The sequence below is a fragment of the Carcharodon carcharias genome, chromosome 10, assembly GCF_017639515.1.
Source record: "Carcharodon carcharias isolate sCarCar2 chromosome 10, sCarCar2.pri, whole genome shotgun sequence".
Classification (NCBI taxonomy): Eukaryota; Metazoa; Chordata; class Chondrichthyes; order Lamniformes; family Lamnidae; genus Carcharodon; species Carcharodon carcharias.
In genome coordinates this window covers 53475989-53495841 of record NC_054476.1, presented here as the reverse complement: position 1 = coordinate 53495841, position 19853 = coordinate 53475989, and the positions used below count along the sequence as shown (strand labels likewise).

At 39.2% G+C, this 19853-nt stretch overlaps 1 protein-coding gene across 8 annotated transcripts in view; it reads left to right on the top strand.

The window, feature by feature from the left end:
• The window catches only part of mob2a (MOB kinase activator 2a), a 238938-nt gene extending 219673 nt beyond the window's left edge, over positions 1-19265 (top strand). For all 8 annotated transcript variants that reach the window (XM_041197043.1, XM_041197048.1, XM_041197042.1 and 5 more), the window contains 2 exons: positions 8226-8350; positions 17722-19265. In XM_041197043.1, the coding sequence (XP_041052977.1) occupies positions 8226-8350; positions 17722-17987 (391 nt within the window). In that variant the 3' untranslated portion in view covers positions 17988-19265. The remainder of the gene's footprint in view (positions 1-8225; positions 8351-17721) is intronic.
• The last annotated feature ends 588 nt before the right edge of the window (positions 19266-19853 follow it).

Here is a 19853-nt window from a genome sequence, read left to right as displayed (position 1 = left end):
CTGAGGACTTGCATGATTTTCCAGGTGTTCCTTCAGTTGCCTAGGCACCACACTTGAATTCTCCCTAAATACCTTTGGTGCTCCCTAATCCCTTCTGCCTCATCACTCCTCTCCCTGACATCCAACCCTTTGTCTAAATGTTTGATCATCCTGCCTCTCTGCTTCATTGGCATAGTTTCCATTTTTCCTCTGCTTCTTGGAATTTTCTAGGTTAAAGGCACTATATGAATGTAAGTTGTTGATTAGAGCTCATTTAAAATCTGATTTAAAACAGTCATTTTACTTTTGTTTATGTAAAACAACCCTTCAGTTAAGGAATTAATGAGTTTGATTTGCCTTCGGGAAGGCAAAACATGGGAATGGTGGCAAATTCATGGCCTCATTTTGCTCCTGCTTAGCTTTAGCTACTCATAGTTGAAACCTGGGTCATTAAATCAAGCTAAAGAACAGAAATTCTTCAGTGCTGCAACACAGTCCACAATGGTGCATGTCTGAAGTTATAACACTTAAAAGCTATAAGTACTGAGCTTCTGAGAGTTATATGTTTTGCCTTTGCCTATATGTATTTTGGACCTGCTAAATGTTATGCTAATGGCTTCTCCACATCCAGTACATATTATTTCCAACTCTATAATCAAAATGGTCATCACTTGTAACTGTAAATACTTTTTTTCTGGTGGATTTGCTCTTGTTGAGCATTATAAACAAAATACTTCATGAACTGAAGATGGGTGGAAGAGTAGTTTTTCTTCCTGTCTTATAAGATGGAGCAGTTTGTATGCTGGTGTTTCTAGTGCTTGGCTAAAAAGTTAATGAAACTGTACGTATGTTATATGAGACTAAATCATGCCCAATGTGGTCATCGAACTAGGGGTTCACTGCCCTGATATTAATGTTGTCCAGGTTCTATGTTTGGTATTTTGCAGAGATTCTAATTGAATAAAACCTTCCCAGTCTTGATTTAATTCCAGGTCCCATTGAAGCCCTGCAGGCTCTGGCTTTAATGAATCATCCTTGTTCTGTAAAGAGCTGCTGATAAATTTATGCTCGTGACATTTTTGTATCTGCCTTGCATAATTTTCCATTTGGCTTCTGTACAAACTTGATTGATCTGCACTCATCAGGAGAACAATGATGTGAGCAAGTTAGTCAAACCTGTTAGAGAAACCGAATACCTGCCTGTCAGCAGAATTTGTGGCATAACAGGCGAAAGGTTTTAAGAAGTGTGTGTAATCTTGTCTAAACGTGATAGGGACCTGCCTAAAGCTTAATCTTTTGTAATTTGTAACCTGGGAAGCTTCTTTGCTAACCAATATTGTTAAAGCTGGCAATTGAATACAAACACATTTGCAAGCCTATATTCATTTGATTTCTGGAGTTTTGCAAAACAGTCAGCTAATTGGCATTAGTGACTACATACTCAAATGGTGAAAGTACAGGGTCTGTCAGAGAAGCATTCCAATGTACTTAAAATTATAAAGCCTTTTAAGTTCTCTTTTATTCTCTCCCTCTGCTCATGTTCTCTTCCTTTACCCTCTACTCCATTTTATCTGACAAGCCAGGCAAATGACCGGTTTTTAAAGCTTTGCAGATATAGCTGTTCTTTACCTGGCCCAACAGTGAAAAGTGACAGAGATCTACTTGCCCAGATTTGTTCTGTGGGAAAGCTCTTGAACTCTTACTGCTGAGACCAGTAACATGTTGGTGATTAAAGGTAAACCTGTGTCCGAGAGAATCAAACCTTGACTTAATTGTGACGTTGTGCCCTCTGTTTTGAAAAGTAGCACTGTTCAGCTCAGATTATTTGCACACTGGATCTATGGATTATAAATCCTTTTAAGTAACTTTCAACTCATCAAATTGGCAAAAGCACAAAAGATAACTGGGCACATTGACAATACATAAGAAATAGGTGCAGGAATAGACCATGCTTCCCTATTCAATAAGATCATGACTCTATTCCCATATGCCTTGATTTCCTTAGTATCCAAAAATATGTCAATCTCTGTCTTGACTGTATATGATGAATATCCACAACCCTCAGGCAAAGAATTCCAAATATCAGCAACCCTTCGAGTGAAGAAATTATTCCTTATCTCAGCTCTGAAAGGTAAGCCCCTGATTCTGATACTGTGACCCCTCGTTCTAGGGAACATTGGTACTTTGTCTGGAGACACTTTATTCCAATGATCTGATGCTTTATTATTTCTAATGGGCTGACCACACAACTGATAATCATGAACATTGAAGTCATGGCTTTAGAACTCCTTGTATTGACTTCATCTCCTTCCTGGCTGGTCACTTGGGCTAAACTAAACCGTAAACAGTGTGCTTTTTTTCAAGCAAGAACTGAGATTTAGTTGGTACACTTATGTGGATGCAAGTTGTTGATAGGAGTGTACTAGTTTATGATGCGTTTGGGCACTTTAACGTTAGCAAGAATTCTTTACATTCTGGATCCCCAGTAACTATTTACTGTCAGCTTGAAAATTACTAACTATAAAGCTCTGTTAAAGGGGGAGCTCCCAATGTTGACAATCCTATCATGAGCTTCAACAACTTATTTATATAGCACCTTTAATGTAATGAAGCAACCCAAAGTGTTTCACAGGATCATTATAAAACAAAGTATGGCATCAAGCTCCGTAAGGAAATATTAGGTCAGATGACCAAAAGAGGTAGATTTTAAGAAGCATCGAAAAAGAGAAAAGCGAGGCAGAGAGGGTATTCCAGAATTTGGTTCCCAGGCAACTAAAGGCATGGCCACTAATAATAGAGCAATTAGGATTGGGAATGCATATCTTTTTTTTAAATACATGGCATGTATCATTTTTATGACAGTAAGTAGAGAAAGAACATTTATCATTAAAATATTAAATTATCTCCCAACACACGTGGACTTGAATGTTGGCACTCCCATCAGACTTTCACATCTTTACCTGTTGTGTAAATGTCATGGAGGCAAAGTGTCCCTGATTTGCTGCTTTCATGTAGATTTTATTGTATGTGTAAATGCTGACAAATTCATGCCAATATGTGCAGATGTGGCCACCAGCTGGCACACAGCAATGTTCCACAAACAGTAGTGAGGCAAATGACCAGATAACTGAGTCTTGATGTTGATTGAGATGAGTGTTAGCCAGGACATTGTGACACCACCCGGCAGCACAAGCCCCCGCCATAAAAACACACTTATTGAAATGATGCTGTGGGTTTTCTTTTTCACATCCCCTGAAGAAGACAGACATTCAACATCTCATCCAAAAGATAGACCTTTTGATTCTACAGCACTCAAGTTTTGCAGTCAAGTGTCAGTATGCACTTGAGCCTTGAGTTTCTCTCACATAAGTATGTCTTTAGGGTTCATATTGTGATAGAAATGTGAGACTTGAACAGCGTTCGGGGCTTGAATCCACGACCTTCTGATTGAGTGCCGCCACAGAGCCAGGACTGACACTTCATTACAATAAAAGATTGACCTGCATTTTGTGTCTGAAGGCTACATTGTAACTTCATTGAAGCAGCACAATAGTCAGATGCTGGAGCAAATGTATATGTTGTAGTTTGGCAGGTTAAAGGTGATGAGCAAATTTATATGTTGTAGTTTGGCAGGTTAAAGGTGATTGCATCACTATGTTCCTATGACTTGTACCTTTGTTCTAAAATGCCCCTACTTTATTGATTTCTGTTCTCTACATCTGTTTACTGAGGTTTCTCCTGAATCTTTGCCAAATAAGGGGCAGCTTTGTAATGTTGGCTTTCACAAGACCAGCTGTGCATTTCCTATGGTCCTTCTATGGTTAAAGTATGTTTTTATAAGTGCTCTGTAAACTGCATTGTGAAGCATCCTTTTTAGGTCTTGTCACCTATTGCAAAGTTACTGTGTTGCTACCCAGAAATGCCAGGCTTCTTCATTTTAGCCATGCCTTTCCTTTCGTAAAATGCCTATCATAATGAAGCATAAATTGAAAAGAGACCGAAGTAAGACTGGAGTTCAGTACTGTGGAAGCTATAAAATATGAAAAATTGCTTTTATAACTGAAACTATACAAATAGTAATTTGGTAGTACAGAACTTGAGTATTGCTGAAAAAAGACATTTTGTCAAACCTTTTCATCTTTTACTCATCAACACAATCGTAAGAATACCAGTGTCAGGGGAAGCAACAACTTTATACTATATAAGGATTGTGCTGATTGGTTGGCAAGCGGACTCTGGTAGAGGTGTTGCCATGGAGAATGCACCAGTTAATAGTGACTGTTAACTGCCAAGTATTTGAAATTTAAACCAAGCAGCTTGACTCTGGTCAAGGCATTGCCCTGAGGAAAGAACCAGCCAATGGGTTATCACTTATTTTGTTTGGCTGAAATGGGCACAATGTGTGTACATGTTCTTTCTGCCTGCAAAGAATAGGGCCCTGTGTATTAATATATGTCAGAGTCCACTTGCCCAACCAATTAGCACTCTCCTCATACAGTATAAGGGTGTTGCTTCCCCGACATTGGTATTCTTGCGATTGTCCTGATGAGTGCAAGATGGAAAGCTTTGACAAAATGCCTTTTCTCAGTAGCACTTCAACTATGTAGGTATAAGATTATTTTTCAATTGTCAACTGATTCCTGTTGTAGGAAAAAATCAGATTTCCTTCAATATTTTCAAAATGATTTGGCTATGAGTGGTATTTGAGTATAAAGTAATTGATGTTTTGTGCAAACTCCGACACTTCTACTTATTCAGTATAATTAAATCAGATAGATAAAGATCTTACTCTATCTCATATCCAAAATGGGCATTGTTGTAGTGTTGCAATTATAACAGTTCTTATATATAACACAGAAATTTTGTTGAATTATTAAATCCTCAAAGCCATACGTGCCCAAGCTGCAGTAAATAAATTAAAAACTGTCAGACTGCAGATGTCAGTTTCTCACATGTACAAAAGAACCTTAAAATGATGCTTGCTTCAGACTTAGAGGATGAAATTTAGCAACACCTATAAAGGCTACCATTTATTTGATGAGCCTTGCATGCTGAAGATACCCGAGTACTTTTTCATACAATAAGGAATAAAAGTATATGGTGGACAAGGTACATGGATGAAGTTGAGAGGAATAGAAGGCACAGTGAAAGGATTTTATGGTAAATTTCAAAACTTTGAGAGAGGTGGCAATATGGGGAAACTTAGTAGAATGGAAGACGATACAGATTGGGTCCTCAGTAAAATGGAAGTGATGAAAAGTAGAGGCAGCAGTATTGCAGAGGTGGAGGAAAGCAGTTCTGTTATTGGAGCGGATTAACTGTATTTTGTTTCATTAGGATGCCAACATTGCATGCTGCTTGATTCTGTTGAGATAGCAGCAGGGAGGTTGGAATTAAAGGCAGAGGCATGTAGAGATGCGCACACTCCCTCTTCCTCTTTCTCTCTCTCTCTCTCTCTCTCCCCACAATCCACAGCAACTGAGTTTTGATTGAATAGACATGAGTTTCTGGTTTGAACCTGCTGTATCCTATGGCTAAATATTTTCCTGATAATGATTGTAAGCCAGCACTTGCAAAATGCATACTGCCATGGGCAAAGGATTGACTTAGGAATTAAACTAAAGGGTGGAGAAGTGTAATTAGCACACAAATATTTTGTGTGTGAAATTTAATACTCTAGACATTTGTGGTGAGTTTTCATTGTGAAACACTTTTATAATGGACTAGCCAGCTCTGTAAATATCACTTTTTAGTGTAATTATTTACTTCAGGAAACCTATAAGCACCTGTACTTAATCTTTAAAAGATATCCAGCTTCTCTCACTGTTTCTTCAAACTGAATTTAACCACATTTAATTGTGAATCTCAAGTTTTCTTTGAAATGTGGTAGAATTGTGCTCATGTTTACAGTCTTAAAAAGAGAATGCATCAAGCTTGAGTTCAGCTACTCAGGAAATGCTCATTTTGAGATTTCATAAAACACAATTTAAACATAATATCTGTGCATTATGCTGGTATGTAATTTTGAGATTATACTTTGCCACACTCCGATTTGATCCATGCAGTTGGTATGGGGAACTGTAGCCTGAAAATAGACCATTTTACTAATGATATATTCAAATATTGCAGTTAATGCAAACTTTGCTGGTTTGGGTGACAAAGAATTACTTCATTTGGGAACTCTGTCAAAAGAATATTTGTCTGAATTTTCATGCTTTCAAATCAAGACTGACCTATTAAGACAGCACAGAAGGATCCCAGAGTTTTGTTGAGCTGAAAACTACTGCAGTAAGTGGCCGATAGTGATTCACTCCAGGTTCCTGGAGTGACTTGCAAAAATGTTGTCAATAGTATATATCTCCAAATGATCAATGAAAGAGAGGGAAAAAATTTGAAGAAATTTTACTAATATGGCTTACAGCTTAATTTAGTAGTTTAAGTAAACTTACTCCTCTTTTTGTTGATTTTCTTTTTCCCTTGCCCTCTTGGTGTAATTTACATTTTCATGTTCCAGTATATTATGACCGTTCAGTCAATAATTTAAAAATTTGAACATAAACGTACTATTAAAATTGCCACTGCAAATCATGTGACCTTTTGGCATTTTGAGCTCCAGACAGTCCTGAGTCTCAAGCAAATACCTAATTAAATTTGGACATTCACAGCCATCCAGGGAATCTACACATCTTTGTTTAAGGATGCTAACAGTCTTGTTCAAAATCAAAAGTAATTTGTTTATTAAGCATAAGTAGTTTTGCTAATGTAATTGAAACATATTATTGCCTTAGTGCTTCCAGTTATGCTGCTTTTGGAGCAAATGTTGAATATTTGCATATAGCAGAATTTCAATTTGTAGAGTTAACCATTACAAATTTTGCTCAATTTTACCAGTTAGTTTTCAATGAAGTGAGAAATTGTTAGCCAAAACACAATACATTTTAACAGTGTACTTTTCAACAAATAATTTCCACATAGTTTTTAAATATGGAAATGTATATCCTACATTTTTTTTTCTCCTGCTTTATTCACAGAAGTCAAAATGAGGCTATCTTTCAATTGTATAGCACCTTGTCACCATGTTGGGATGTCCCAACTTAAGTTCCCTATTGAATTATTCGAGTATTGCTGAAAAAAGCAACACACTATTGAAGTTTTTTGCATCCTAGAAGCCAAACATACTTGCATGTGGGGGTCCTGTCCTTTGCAGACAGAGGAAGCACGTCCACACATTGTGCCTTTTTCAGTTAAACAAAAGCTTGTGGGGACAGCCATTCCCTGGTTCATTCCGCATGGCAATGCCTTGACCAATCAGAGTCAACCTGTGTGGTTTGAATTTGAACAAAAACTTGGCAGTTAATTGTTTCCTGTTGCAATCTCCATGGTAATGTCTCTACCAATAAAAGAGTCCACTTGCCCAACCAATCAGCACACTCTTATGCAGTATAAATTGTTGTTCCTTTTACTGTCATTATTGCTTGCAAGCTGTCCTGAAAAGTGCAAGACAAGAAACTTCCATAGCTTGTCTTTTTTCAGCAATACTCAAGTTCTGTACTACCAAACGCCTATTAAATTACTGGTGTAATAGCTTATGTAGGGAAATGCAGCAATCAATTTACACACAGCATGACTCACCAACATTTAATCTATGAATAGCCCATTAATTTGATATTGGTGCTGATGGTGGAATATGTGTTGACTAGAACATGCAAACTCTATGCTCTTTCAATAATACACAATTTTTACATCCACCCGAAGAGGAAGACTGGAATTGATGATGTTTATGTCTTGTACCTCTGACAGTTCAGTACTGCACTGACATCCTAGCGTGGGGATTGAACCCATGATTGCCCGATTCATAGACAGAGTGCTACAAGCTAAGACAAAAAGTGAAAGATATTTAGTTGCTGTCCATATTATTTTAAGGGTTGGTAAATTATTAAACCAGGGTTAATAAAAACTAAGTTAAACTCTTGGGGCAGAATGTTATGGCCCAGTCGGGATGGGGATGGAAATTGGGGTGAACCGTTCAAAAGTCCATTGACTTCAGCTGGGCCATGAAATTCCATCCTTAGTTTCAAAAAGTGCATCTTCATCTTGATTTGGAGTGATTGTTAATTAAGGGAGTGCAAGTGGAGAGAATATTTTGTTATTGGGTGAAGCACAACTGAGAAATTGCTGCATTTCTCACTCTGAGAGGTTTACCTGTCATTGCTTGTAGTAAGTTGAACTTTCCTTTTTGTCATCAGGCAATATTACTGGTACGATGAAAGGGGAAAGAAAATCAAGTGCACAGCCCCACAGTATGTGGACTTTGTAATGACTTCTGTACAAAAATTTGTGACAGATGAAGATATTTTTCCAACAAAATATGGTAGGTTTTTAATGTATATTTTTCCATTTGGGTTTGTAGGATTTCTTGACCAGATGCCTGAGAACTGTTTTCATCATTGAGTAAGATGGCTGTGTTATGATTCAGATGAGGGTCACCTGTAATGAATATTGCTTTGAGTAGCACAATACAATTAGAGCCATCACACATGAAGATTACTCATTTCAACTGAACATTTTTCTTCTTCATTTTTAATTATGGACTGCAAACTTGAGTAATTTTGAATTGGCCCCTGGATTTAGAGAAGAGTGGTTCAGGGACTCTGCTTTTTCTTTACTGTTCTCCCTTAGCTGCACTCCCCAATCCTTTGTTATTTTAAATTTGGTTCAGTAAATGTCAGAGAGAAGTCCTAAAAGTGAAAAAACTGATCCTTATATGACCACAGTGGTATTTTTCATTTTTGATCTTCAACCTTTGCTTGTACTGTCTGGTAACTCCTTTACTTTTACCCAATCTATTTCAATACCACGTATGAAATCAGCTCTATATTTGGATTGTTGCTGCTTTATACCCTTATTATGTAGCAGGCTGTAACAACATCAAACCCTGGTACTTAAAATGCAATCTAAAAGTTCTAGCATGAACCAAATTGCCAGTAGAAACTAGAGAGCTGCAAAGTACAGTTGAAAGCCAGTTTTGAAACTGCTTTACTTAAAATCCAGGAAAGACATTGTGTATTGTGCAATGATTTATAGATTCCTATTTAAGAACAGAATGCAAGATCACCCTAATAACTTTTGATGCTTAGGATTCCCATGAAATCTTTCCAGGGTAGCAATGGCAAGTTTAATGCCAAGTATTAAATTTCCTACACAATTTTCATAACAGATTGTTGGCATTGGAATAGATTGAATGAAGTGGCAATTGTTACATAGAATAAGGCAGGGATTCCCAAACCTTTGGTTGTGACCCCCAGGTGGGATTATGAGCTCCAAGGCCAAGATGGTGGCTGTGGAGCGGAGGCCCTGTCAGGAAAGCCCTTGGACTGGCTCCGAGGCCCTGGGATACACGTGCCCGTTTTTTTTTCTCTCCCTGGCTCTCCGTTCATGGGATGTGAACAAGCTTTACACAGGCAGCCTCAGTGTCTGCAGTGAGCTTGTCCGATTTATTTATTTCACTGGGAGGAAAGGGGGGGGATCCTTCAATGGACACCACTATAGGGTCATATCAATTATCGGGAATCCCAATCAGAAGATTAATAAGTGCGAGAGGGAGGTCATGCTGCATTTGAAGGGTTGTGTTGAGGGCGTGAGGCCAGGAAGTAGCCTCCATGTGTAGAAAGTTCCCAAACTCCTCATTGGCTGGTGCTTTTCTCATCTGAGGCTGAACAGGCTGAGGTTCATTTTGATAATTACCAACAACTTATAGCTCACACTATGGACAAATTTTTATGCACCGCTTTTACCTCCAGCAGTGAACCTTCTGAGTAAGATAACACTTTCACCCTGCCAGCCCAACAGCTCTGATATCCCCAAATATTCGCTCTAGGATCACACTCAGTCTGAGGCTTATTAAAAGAGCACCAAACTGTTGCAATAATTCTAACATGGTACTATCATTTAACAGCAACAAGATTTCTGGCATGTATATAGCCAAGCTTACCTACAACATAGTTTAATTTTATGATGCCAATACTGCTTTGTTATAGCAAAAAAAAAGTTTAGTAGAAAAGGGCTTCTGTCATTCTAAAGACTATTAGTATATGAATCAGGTGTAGGGAATTTAGATTTTAAAAATAAAACACCAAATTTGAATTATCCATTTTCCCTCATCCCCAGTTTTGCTTTGCTTTTCACGTACTATTTAACCTGTTGATATGAAGCTAACCATTGAGGGAGGCAGTCTTGAGGCTATTAACTGTTTCTTTCCCCAGTACTCTTGCCATTTCTGCATCATGCTGCACAGTCATTCCCAGACCAGAGGACTCCCAGATACTCTAACACATCAGTTCTGAGATTTGTAGTTCCTTGTAATTTGGCAATTGACACTGTTACAAGGCAGTCTGGTTTTTGATTAATCATATCCTGTTAACCATGCCTTATTGGGGGTCAAAGCTGCCCTACGGACAATCTAATGAACATTATAATTGTGATGTAGTTAATGGTTTTTTTGCCCTTTCTATATTCTTTCATTGCTTTCAGGATTTGATTGGGAGGTGTGGCAGAAGGTGGTGGTGGTGTGGGGAGGGAGTGCTGTTGAAACCAGAAGTGAAAAATTTGAGCTGCGTAATATAGCTACAAAAGTCAAGTCAAGCAAAGTCTTAAAGGGATTGGAATATCAGGATTTTAAAGTCAGTGAGGAGGAGCCAGTGGAGATTGGTGAAGACTGTGCTAATTAAGAGGAGCAAAGCTTTATTCGGTATAAGTTAAAGCCCGCAGAATCATGTTGTATAATTTGGAATTTGAGAGGCTAGAAAGGAAAGTGTTGGAGAATCGAACCTTGAGGTGAAGAAAATTGTATAGCAGAGAATCTGCAGTTGTGTGTAGTCTGGTAATGATAGGGAATGGAAGCAAGCAACCTGACAATGTACCATGTATGGGATCTGATCTTCAACTTGGGGTTAAAGTAGTAAACTAAAATTTTTGCACGTATGGGTTCAGCCTGAATGAACAGATGAAGATAGCAGTTGAATGGGATGACTTCAGTCTTGCCATTTGTTGAACTAGAAATAGCTTTTGCTGATCCAGAATTTAATATTGGGCAGTTAATGGCACAGCAGGTACTGTGGAATTAAGGGTGTCAGGAGAAAGCTAGTTGGCTGATATCACCTTAGGTTTGAAGACTAACCCTATGTATGTGAAAAAGATGTAGCAACAGTAGGATGCATATATGAAGGATAGTAAGGAGTCAAGGAATAGCCCCTTTACACAACAGAGTTGACCATGGAAGAGTGAGAGGAAATGCCCCTTCAAAGCGATTTTGGCTTCTTTGATATTGGCTTCTTTGATATAAGTTGGGATGGAACGCGGGGGAGAGACTATGCTATGTGAAAGGGTGAGCTTGGTTGATTTTATTGAAAGGACAAGGAGAGATGGCATACCATATTGTAGTATTGATGTGTCACTGACTAAGTGATGTAGGCAGAACAGAAACCAGACTTGAACAAGGAGTGAGGCTCAAGAGCCTTTGCTTTGATGTAATGTTTTGCTGTAGAAAATTTTGTTTCTTTGTGGCAAGACACAAGCATGTTGAAAGATGCAAAAGCGTAATTCTGTTTTGGTCTTAGCTGCACCTTATTCTTAAATTTCTGTTGTGTCATTTTTGCAATTGGTTTTAATAATCTCCACTGAATTGCATATAACTAATTTTTTATACAAGTCAAAATTCCTGACAGGATGTGTGCGATACGACTGTCAAGATGGTTCTGTAATATGGAACCATAGCCTCAAAATATTTGAACAGACTTGCAATTGCAGCCACATAAATTTATAACACCAGTAACAGTCATAAGAGATGCTTTCTTGCAAAATATAATTAATGGAGGTGTAGAGATGTGTTATAGAATAGACTTTAGAGTTGCATAGTACCATCAAATTCCTTAACATTTTGAAGTATTACACTTGTATTTTGGTGATTACTTTCACAAGTGACATTACTTCTAAGATTAATTTCCTTTTTGAGTTTTAGGTTGTAGGTGAGGGAACCAGCTGAAACTTGTCAGACCAGACTTGAGTTTCTTTGGATTTATTCAGTACTTTTAAGTAAAAGTCACAAAATTACTGTCTAAAAGCTAGGAATGTTTTGGCAACTTCTCAGGAATTTTGTTTGTAAAATGCGGCCATAACTTCCAAAGGGAGGTTGGGATATTGCAAAGAACCACTTTCCGTAGTGCAAGCTGAAAATTCTTGCAAGTGAATCAGGAACATCAGGCAAAGGTAGTGATATGATTGTATGCTAGTGTGTGGCTCCCTCTAGTGCCGCATAATCTCATTCAGCAAATGGAGTGAAGACTGATCCCCACATATAGCAATTTGTACCAATCTATTTGGAAATCACAAATTTTCAGTTAGATTTTGGACTGAGTGTATGTTTGCATCACGTGTTAAATTACTTAGTCATTGCTCTACAAAGGTAGTAAGCCAAACATATATGATAGATTGCATGTGAAGGTTGACTTGTAAACAACAATGACCTTTAACATAGTAAAACATCCCAAGGGACTTCCCAGGAGCATTATAAATCAAAATCTACACAGACCCAGATATTAGGCCAGATGACCAAAAGCATGGTCAAAGAAGTAGGTTTTAAGGAGTTAGAAGGAAAGCGAGGCAAAGAGGCATAGGGAGAGTATTCCAGAGCTTTGGCTCTATGTAACTAAAGGCACAGCCACCAATGGTGGAGTGATTAAAACTGGGGGTGCTCAAGAGACCAGAATTAGAGAAGTGCAGATATCGGAACATTTGACATAGGAGCAGGAGAAGGCTGTTCAGTCTTACAAGTCTGCTCCGGCATTCAATAAAATTATGGCTGACCTGGTTAAGTCTCAAATCCACTTTGCTGTCTGCCCCCCATAACCCTTGACTCCCTTGTCTATCAAAAATCTGTCTAGCTCTGCCCTAAATAAATTCAGTGACCCAGCCTCCACTGTTTTCTGGGGACGAGCATTCCACAAACTAACGACCCTTTGAGGGAGAAAAAATTCTCCCCACCTCCATATAAATAAGAGGCAGACCTCTTATTTTTAAACTGTGTTGCATGATTCTGCTCTCACCCCCAGATGGAAACACCCTCCTGGTATGCACCCTATCAAGTCCACTGAGGATCTTGTGTTTCAATAATATCACCTCTCATTCTTCTAAACTCCAATGGGTATAGGCCCAACCTGTCCAACTTTTTATTCATAAGATGAGCCCCGATCCCAGGAATTGTCAAGTGAACCTTCCCTGAAGTGCTAACACAATTATATCTTTTTTTCAAATAGGTAGACCAGAACTGTACACAGTACTCCAGATGTGGCCTCACCAATGCCCTATACAGCTGCAGTAAAATGCCCCTACTTTTATATTCCATTGCCCTTGCAATAAACACCAACATTCCATTTACCTTCATAATCACTTGCTGTACCTGCATACTAACTTTTGAGTGATTCATGCACCGGGACACCCAGATCCCTCTGTCCCACTGAGTTTTTATTCATTCACGGGAGGTGGCTTTCACTGGCTGCAACAGCATTTCTTGCCCACTCCTATTTGTTCTTGAGAAGGTGGTAGTGAGCTGCCTACTTGACCGGCTGTGACCATGTAGTGTAAATACACCCACTGTTCTGCAATTTCTCTCAATTTAAATAATATACTGATTTTTCTGTTCTTCCTGCCAAAGGGGGCAAGTTCATGTTTTCCCATGTTATACTCCATCTGCCAGATTTTTTGCCCACTTGCATAACCTGTCTATATCCCTTTGCAGACTCTCTATCTCTTCTTGACAACTTACATTCCTACCCATCTTAGAAACATAGAAACTAGGAGCAGGAGTAGGCCATTCGCCCTTTCGAGCCTGCTCCGCCATTCATTATGATCATGGCTGATCGTCCAACTCAATAGCCTGCTCCTGCTTTCTTCCCATACCCTTTGATCCCTTTCGCCCCAAGAACTATTAAGTAACTCCTTCTTGAAAACATACGATGTTTTGGTCTCAACTACTTTCTGTGGTAACGAATTCCACAGGCTCACCGCTGTCTGGGTGAAGAAAATTCTCCTCATCTCAGTCCTAAATGGCCTACCCCATATCCTCAGACTGTGACCCCTGGTTCTAGACTCCCCCACCATCAGGAACATCCTTCCTGCATCTACCCTGTTTAGTCCTGTTAGAATTTTATAGGTTTCTATGAGATCCCCCCTCATTCTTCTGAACTCCAATGAATATAATCCTAATCGACTCAATCTCTCCTCATATGTCAGTCCTGCCATCCCAGGAATCAGTCGGGTAAACCTTCGCTGCACTCCCTTTATAGCAAATACATCCTTCCTCAGATAAGGAGACCAAAACTGTATACAATATTCCAAGTATGGTCTCACCAAGGCCCTGTATGATTGCAGCAAGACATCCCTGTTCCTGTACTCGAATCCTTTGGCTATGAAGGTCAAAATACCATTTGCTGCCTTTACTGCCTGCTGCACCTTCATGCTTACCTTCAACGACTGGTGTACAAGGACACCCAGGCCTCATTGCACATTCTCCTTTCTCAATTTATAGCCATTCACATAATAATCTGCCTTCCTGTTTTTTGCTACTAAAATGGATAACTTTACATTTATCCACATGCATTGCCCACTCACTCAGCTTGTCCAAATCACACTGAAGCATCCCTGCATCCTCCTCACAGTTCACCCTCCCGTCCAGCTTTGTGTCATCTGCAAATTTGGAGATATTGCATTGAATTCCCTCATCTGAATCATTAATATATATTGTGAGTAACTGGGGTCCCAGCACCGATCCCTGTGGTACCCCACTAGTCACTGCCTGCCATTCGGAAAATGATCTGTTTATTCCTACTCTTTGTTTCCTGTCTGCCAACTAGTTTTCTATCCAATCCATCTCAATACACTACCAGTCCCAAGCGCTTTAATTTTATATGCCAATATCTTATGTGGGACTTTGTCGAAAGCCTTCTGAAAGTCCAAATAAACCACATCCACTGGCTCCCCCTCATCAACCCTACTAGTTACATCCTCTCAAAATTCCAGTAGATTTGTCAAGCATGATTTCCCTTTCATAAATCCATGCTGACCCTGGCCAATTCTGCCACTGTTTTCCACGTGCTCAGCTATCAAATCTTATATAATGGACTCTAGAATTTTCCCCACTACCGACATCAGGCTGACAGGTCTATAATTCCCTGTTTTCTCTCTGCCTCCCTTTTTAAATAATGGGGTTACATTAGCTACCCTCCAATCTGTAGGAACTGTTCCAGTGTCTATAGAATCTCAGAAGATAACCACCAATGCATTAGTGTCATTAGCAAATTTAGCAACCACACATTCAGTCCCTTCATCCAAATCATTGATGTAGATTGTAAGTAGTTGAGGCCCCAGCACTGATCTCTGTGGCCACTCCACTTGTTACAGCTTGCCAACCCAAAAAGACCCATGTACCCTGACTCCCTGCTGTTAGCCAACCGATTATTTATCTATTCTAAAATATTACCCCTTACACCATGTAATCTTATTTTGTGTAGTCTTGGAGGATTGTGGAGATGGGGAGGGGTAAGGCCATGGAGGGATTTGAAAACCAGGATGAGAATTGCAAAATCAAAAAGCTGCTTGACTGGGAACCAATGTAAGTCTGCCATGCTTTCCTCACTTAAGACACTCCTTAAAACCTATCTCTTTGACCATCTAACCTAATACCTCCTTCAGTGTCAGTTTGTTTTATAAAGTTCCTGTGAAGTACGTGGGATGCTATATAAATGTTATTGTTGTAAGTGCCACATAAAAGGTTAATACATCTAATAAGTTGGTAATATATACCAGGGATAGAGATTTGGTTAGTGGATAGGAACCAGAGAGTAGGGATAAATGGGGCATTTTCAAATTGGCGGGCTGTATCTAGTGGAGCGTCACAGGATCAGTGCTGGGACCTCACCTATTCACAATCTATAATGACTTAGATGAAAAGACAAGGGATAATGTATCCATTTTGCTGACATTACAAAACTAGGTGGGAATGTGAGCTGTGGGGGCGGGGGTAAGCTGCAAAGAGATATAGACAGGTTAAATGGCACCCTTCTTCCCCCCGACCCCACTCCAAGGTAACAGATGGAAAACAATGTGGGGAAGTGAGAGGATTATTCAGTTTAGTGGTAATTTTTTTAAAAAGCAGAATATTTAAGCCGTGGAACCTCAGAATTGATGTTCAGAGAGATTTGGGTGTACTCGGAATCTCAGCATGCAGATACAGTAAGCAATTAGCAAGGCGAATGTCATGTTGGCCTTTATTGCAAGGGGATTTGAGAATAAATATAAGGAAGTCCTTGCTGCAGTTGTACAAGCCTTTGGTGAAGCCACACCTGGAGTACTCTGCAGTTTTGTCTCTATTTGGATATACTTGCATTGGAGGCAGTACAGCAAAGGTTCATTAAATTGGTTCCTGAGGTGGGCAGGTTGTGCTGCGTTGAGAGGCTGAGTAAGTTGGGTCAGTGTTTTCTGGACTTTAGAAGAATGAGAGGTGATACTTATATTTGGGGCCAGATTTTCTGCCATGCAGGCAGAAAGCTCAAGTCGGGGAAATCAACTGACTTTGCATACCTGTTTCCTTGAAAACAACCCCCACACGTAAGATTTTCGCTGAGATGGAAAACAATGTGGGGAAGTGAGAGGGTTATTCAATTTAGTGGTAATTTTTTTAAAAAGCAGAATATTTAAGCCGTGGAATATTTAAGCTGAGGGCAGGGGCGTGATAAAGTCAGGCCTGCTGCGTATGGAGGCAGGTAAGTGCTGAGACGAGCTGGACAGAATGCTTGCTTCTGCTATGAGACTTTGGCCCAGTTTAATAAAAGGCTGTTAGGGCCCCTAACTCTCAACCTGCTCCCTGCCCCAGCCCAGACCTTGCCTATGCTGTCCCCATGCCTGTGCATGTTATTTTTTCAATGCTACACCCTTTGACCCATCAGTTTCTTTTTTACTCTGGCAGCTGCAGCTTGGGTTTTTGTGTTTAAAGGGCTGGGGGTTTAAATAACTTCAGTTCATGATACATAACAGATCTTATCCTCCCTTCAAGAGTATTTATGTCTCCTCCATAAATTTGTCTCTCTCACAAGGCCCTTGGAACAGCAAAAATGGTGTCTGTTGAACTCTGCACTAATTTCAAATGGTCCTGCTGAGGTCTGGTTTCCCACCTCTGAGTCATACCCCTTCTCCTTCCCCACAAGCAAAAATGGGATCTGCTGAAAATGGGGATGGTTCCGCCTGTCATTTTTAAAGGCCCCCAGAGCCAGCCTGACGACTCAAAAATTCCACCCTCAAAGGTTTTTTTTGCCTGGCTGTGGAATCTAGAACATGGCATAGTTTCAGGATTAAGAAGTTAATCATTTAAGTGTGAAATGAGAAAAAATTTCTTCACTCAGAATTGTGAATGTTTGGATTTGTGTACCCCAGAGGATGTGGATGATGCATCATTGAGTATATTCAAGGCTGAGGCCGACAGATTTTGATCTCCATGGGAATCTAGAGAAATGGGGAGCGAGAAAGTGGAGTTAAGGCAGTAGATCAAGCATGATCATATTGGATAAGGGAGTAGGCTCGAGGAACCATATGGTCTACTCCTATTTATTATGTTCTTATGTTGAGTGCCTAATCTCTTAACCATAAAGGCTAATTATGATTGGGTTCTAAATGTGTTTCTCTTTCTCATTGCAGGCAAAGAATTTCCAAACTCCTTTGAGTCTTTAGTTAAAAAGATCTGCAGGTATCTGTTCCATGTACTGACTCACATCTACTGGGCTCATTTTAAGGAGACTGTTGCATTGGAACTGCACGGACATTTAAACGCACTGTATATGCATTTCATGTTATTTATAAGGGAATTCAATTTGGTAGATCCCAAGGAAACACTTGTCATGGAAGACCTGACTGAAATTCTCTACAGCAACGCAGCAGCACAGAACCACGTCAAGGAAAGATGAGCCACATGCAGAGGAAAGACATTTGATCATGAAGACTGTGGGACTTAACTGAAATGTGCAGGATCAAGTGTGGAATCTCATTTCACACTCTAAGTGCAGTGTTTACTTTTTAGGAAAGAACCACGTTTGACATGTGAAGATGCTTTCTAGAATGGTGGTACTGCCATTTTTAATATATTATGATATGTTATTAAAAAATGACTAACTTTGAAGTGGCATGCTGGCAAACATGCTCTGTTAACTGCTTCTCCCCTACTGAGTAGGAATGAAATGGATAAGCCTTGGTTTTAGCCCAGGAAAATAGAGGTTGGAATTTGTATGGTTATAATCTTGGAATACTGGAGCTATCATGTTGCTCTGGCAACTAATCAAGTACCTCTCAATTATTATTGCTTGGACCAGTTACGCACGACAGGAATAATTTTTCTTAGCACATTCTATGTGCAAGCTCCATAGTTATATTTTAAAAGAAAACTTAAACATGCAGCTTATAACAGTATTTTGGCTTGCATTCAGACCTGTGGGATGAAAATTATTTTTCCCTCATTAAGCAATTCTATACTCAGTTAACCTTGCAGATTAGCCTCACTCTAGATAAATAGGCAAAGGCAGTGCTGCTGGGGAGCAGATAGCATGTAAAGGTGGGCACTGCAGTCAAGCCTGGTTCAGTACCACATGAGGGCCTCTGCTCTGGCACATTTTAATGGTGAGCTCTTGTTGCTTCTCACCCTTGCTCAGCTATCTGGGAAATTTTCCTGATCAGGCAGAAAGGGGAAAGTCAGTCTGATGTTCCTTCAAAGGTAGCCACTTCAGGGTGTACACACATTTCTTTGTAAATACTGTTTAAAGTTGAAGTTGGCGTGCTGTATGTGAATGCAAATAGCAAGCTTAGTTTTTCCATCAGTTCATTATTGATTTATGATTTTTTTTCATTTTCTGTTATAATGCTTCTTCTAAGTTTAGCCAAGTAGCTCACCCTCTAGTTTGTTAGGAATTTAAAAAAGAGGAGGATTGAGGATCAATACACAGATTTCCAATCTCAGTTGCCTCATTTTTGGTTTTAAACTGAGGAGCAGCACACAATATTTCATTTTAATTATCATTTTATTTAGAAGTGTAGGTTTTTTTTGCTGTTTTAAGTTTTTGTGTTGAAACATGGTGCACTTGAACCTTGTTAGTTGTAGTCAACCTTGGTTTCCAGGTGTTTTCGAGCAAATTTATTTTGTTTTTGGCTTCATTAATATAAAATTGCAAATAAAAATAGTGATTATAAAACAATGAAGATTGTCTGCTGTAAGTAAGATGTATATGTTTCTGAAGTTAATATCTCAGAATATTCACTGCATGCTAAACCTTAGACTGCTGAAGTTTATGATGATGGTGTCAAGGATGGACTGTAGCCCTATATGCTAAAAGGTAAGAGTAATGAATTGATTCTGCACAGGAATCAATTGTTGGTATTCATATCAAACAAAGTTGGTATTTAAAATGATCCTCCTAGCTAAGCTACCTTCAGAGTGGGTGAGATGTTGCTTACACCAAGGTAAACTAAAACATGTCTTCAAATCCTTTGTTTATTTTGAGTATTGAAGGGAATTTTTAAAGGAACTTTACATTTTGCTATTGAGCTCCTTTCTTCAAAATGTCCAAGTTTCCTTTTTAAATGCCCTCCATAGATCAAGTATTCATGGGCAGCCTTCTTTAGCAGAGAAGAAGAAAGCAGTCTTGGTAAGTAAAGGTTAAGAGTTTTAAGGCATTTTTCTTTGCCAATACTGAAATGTGCATACCATTTAATAAATTCTTGAGTCAACTGTATGACGGGGCTATTTATATTTCAGGATTGGCTGAATGGAATGTCTCTTTCCA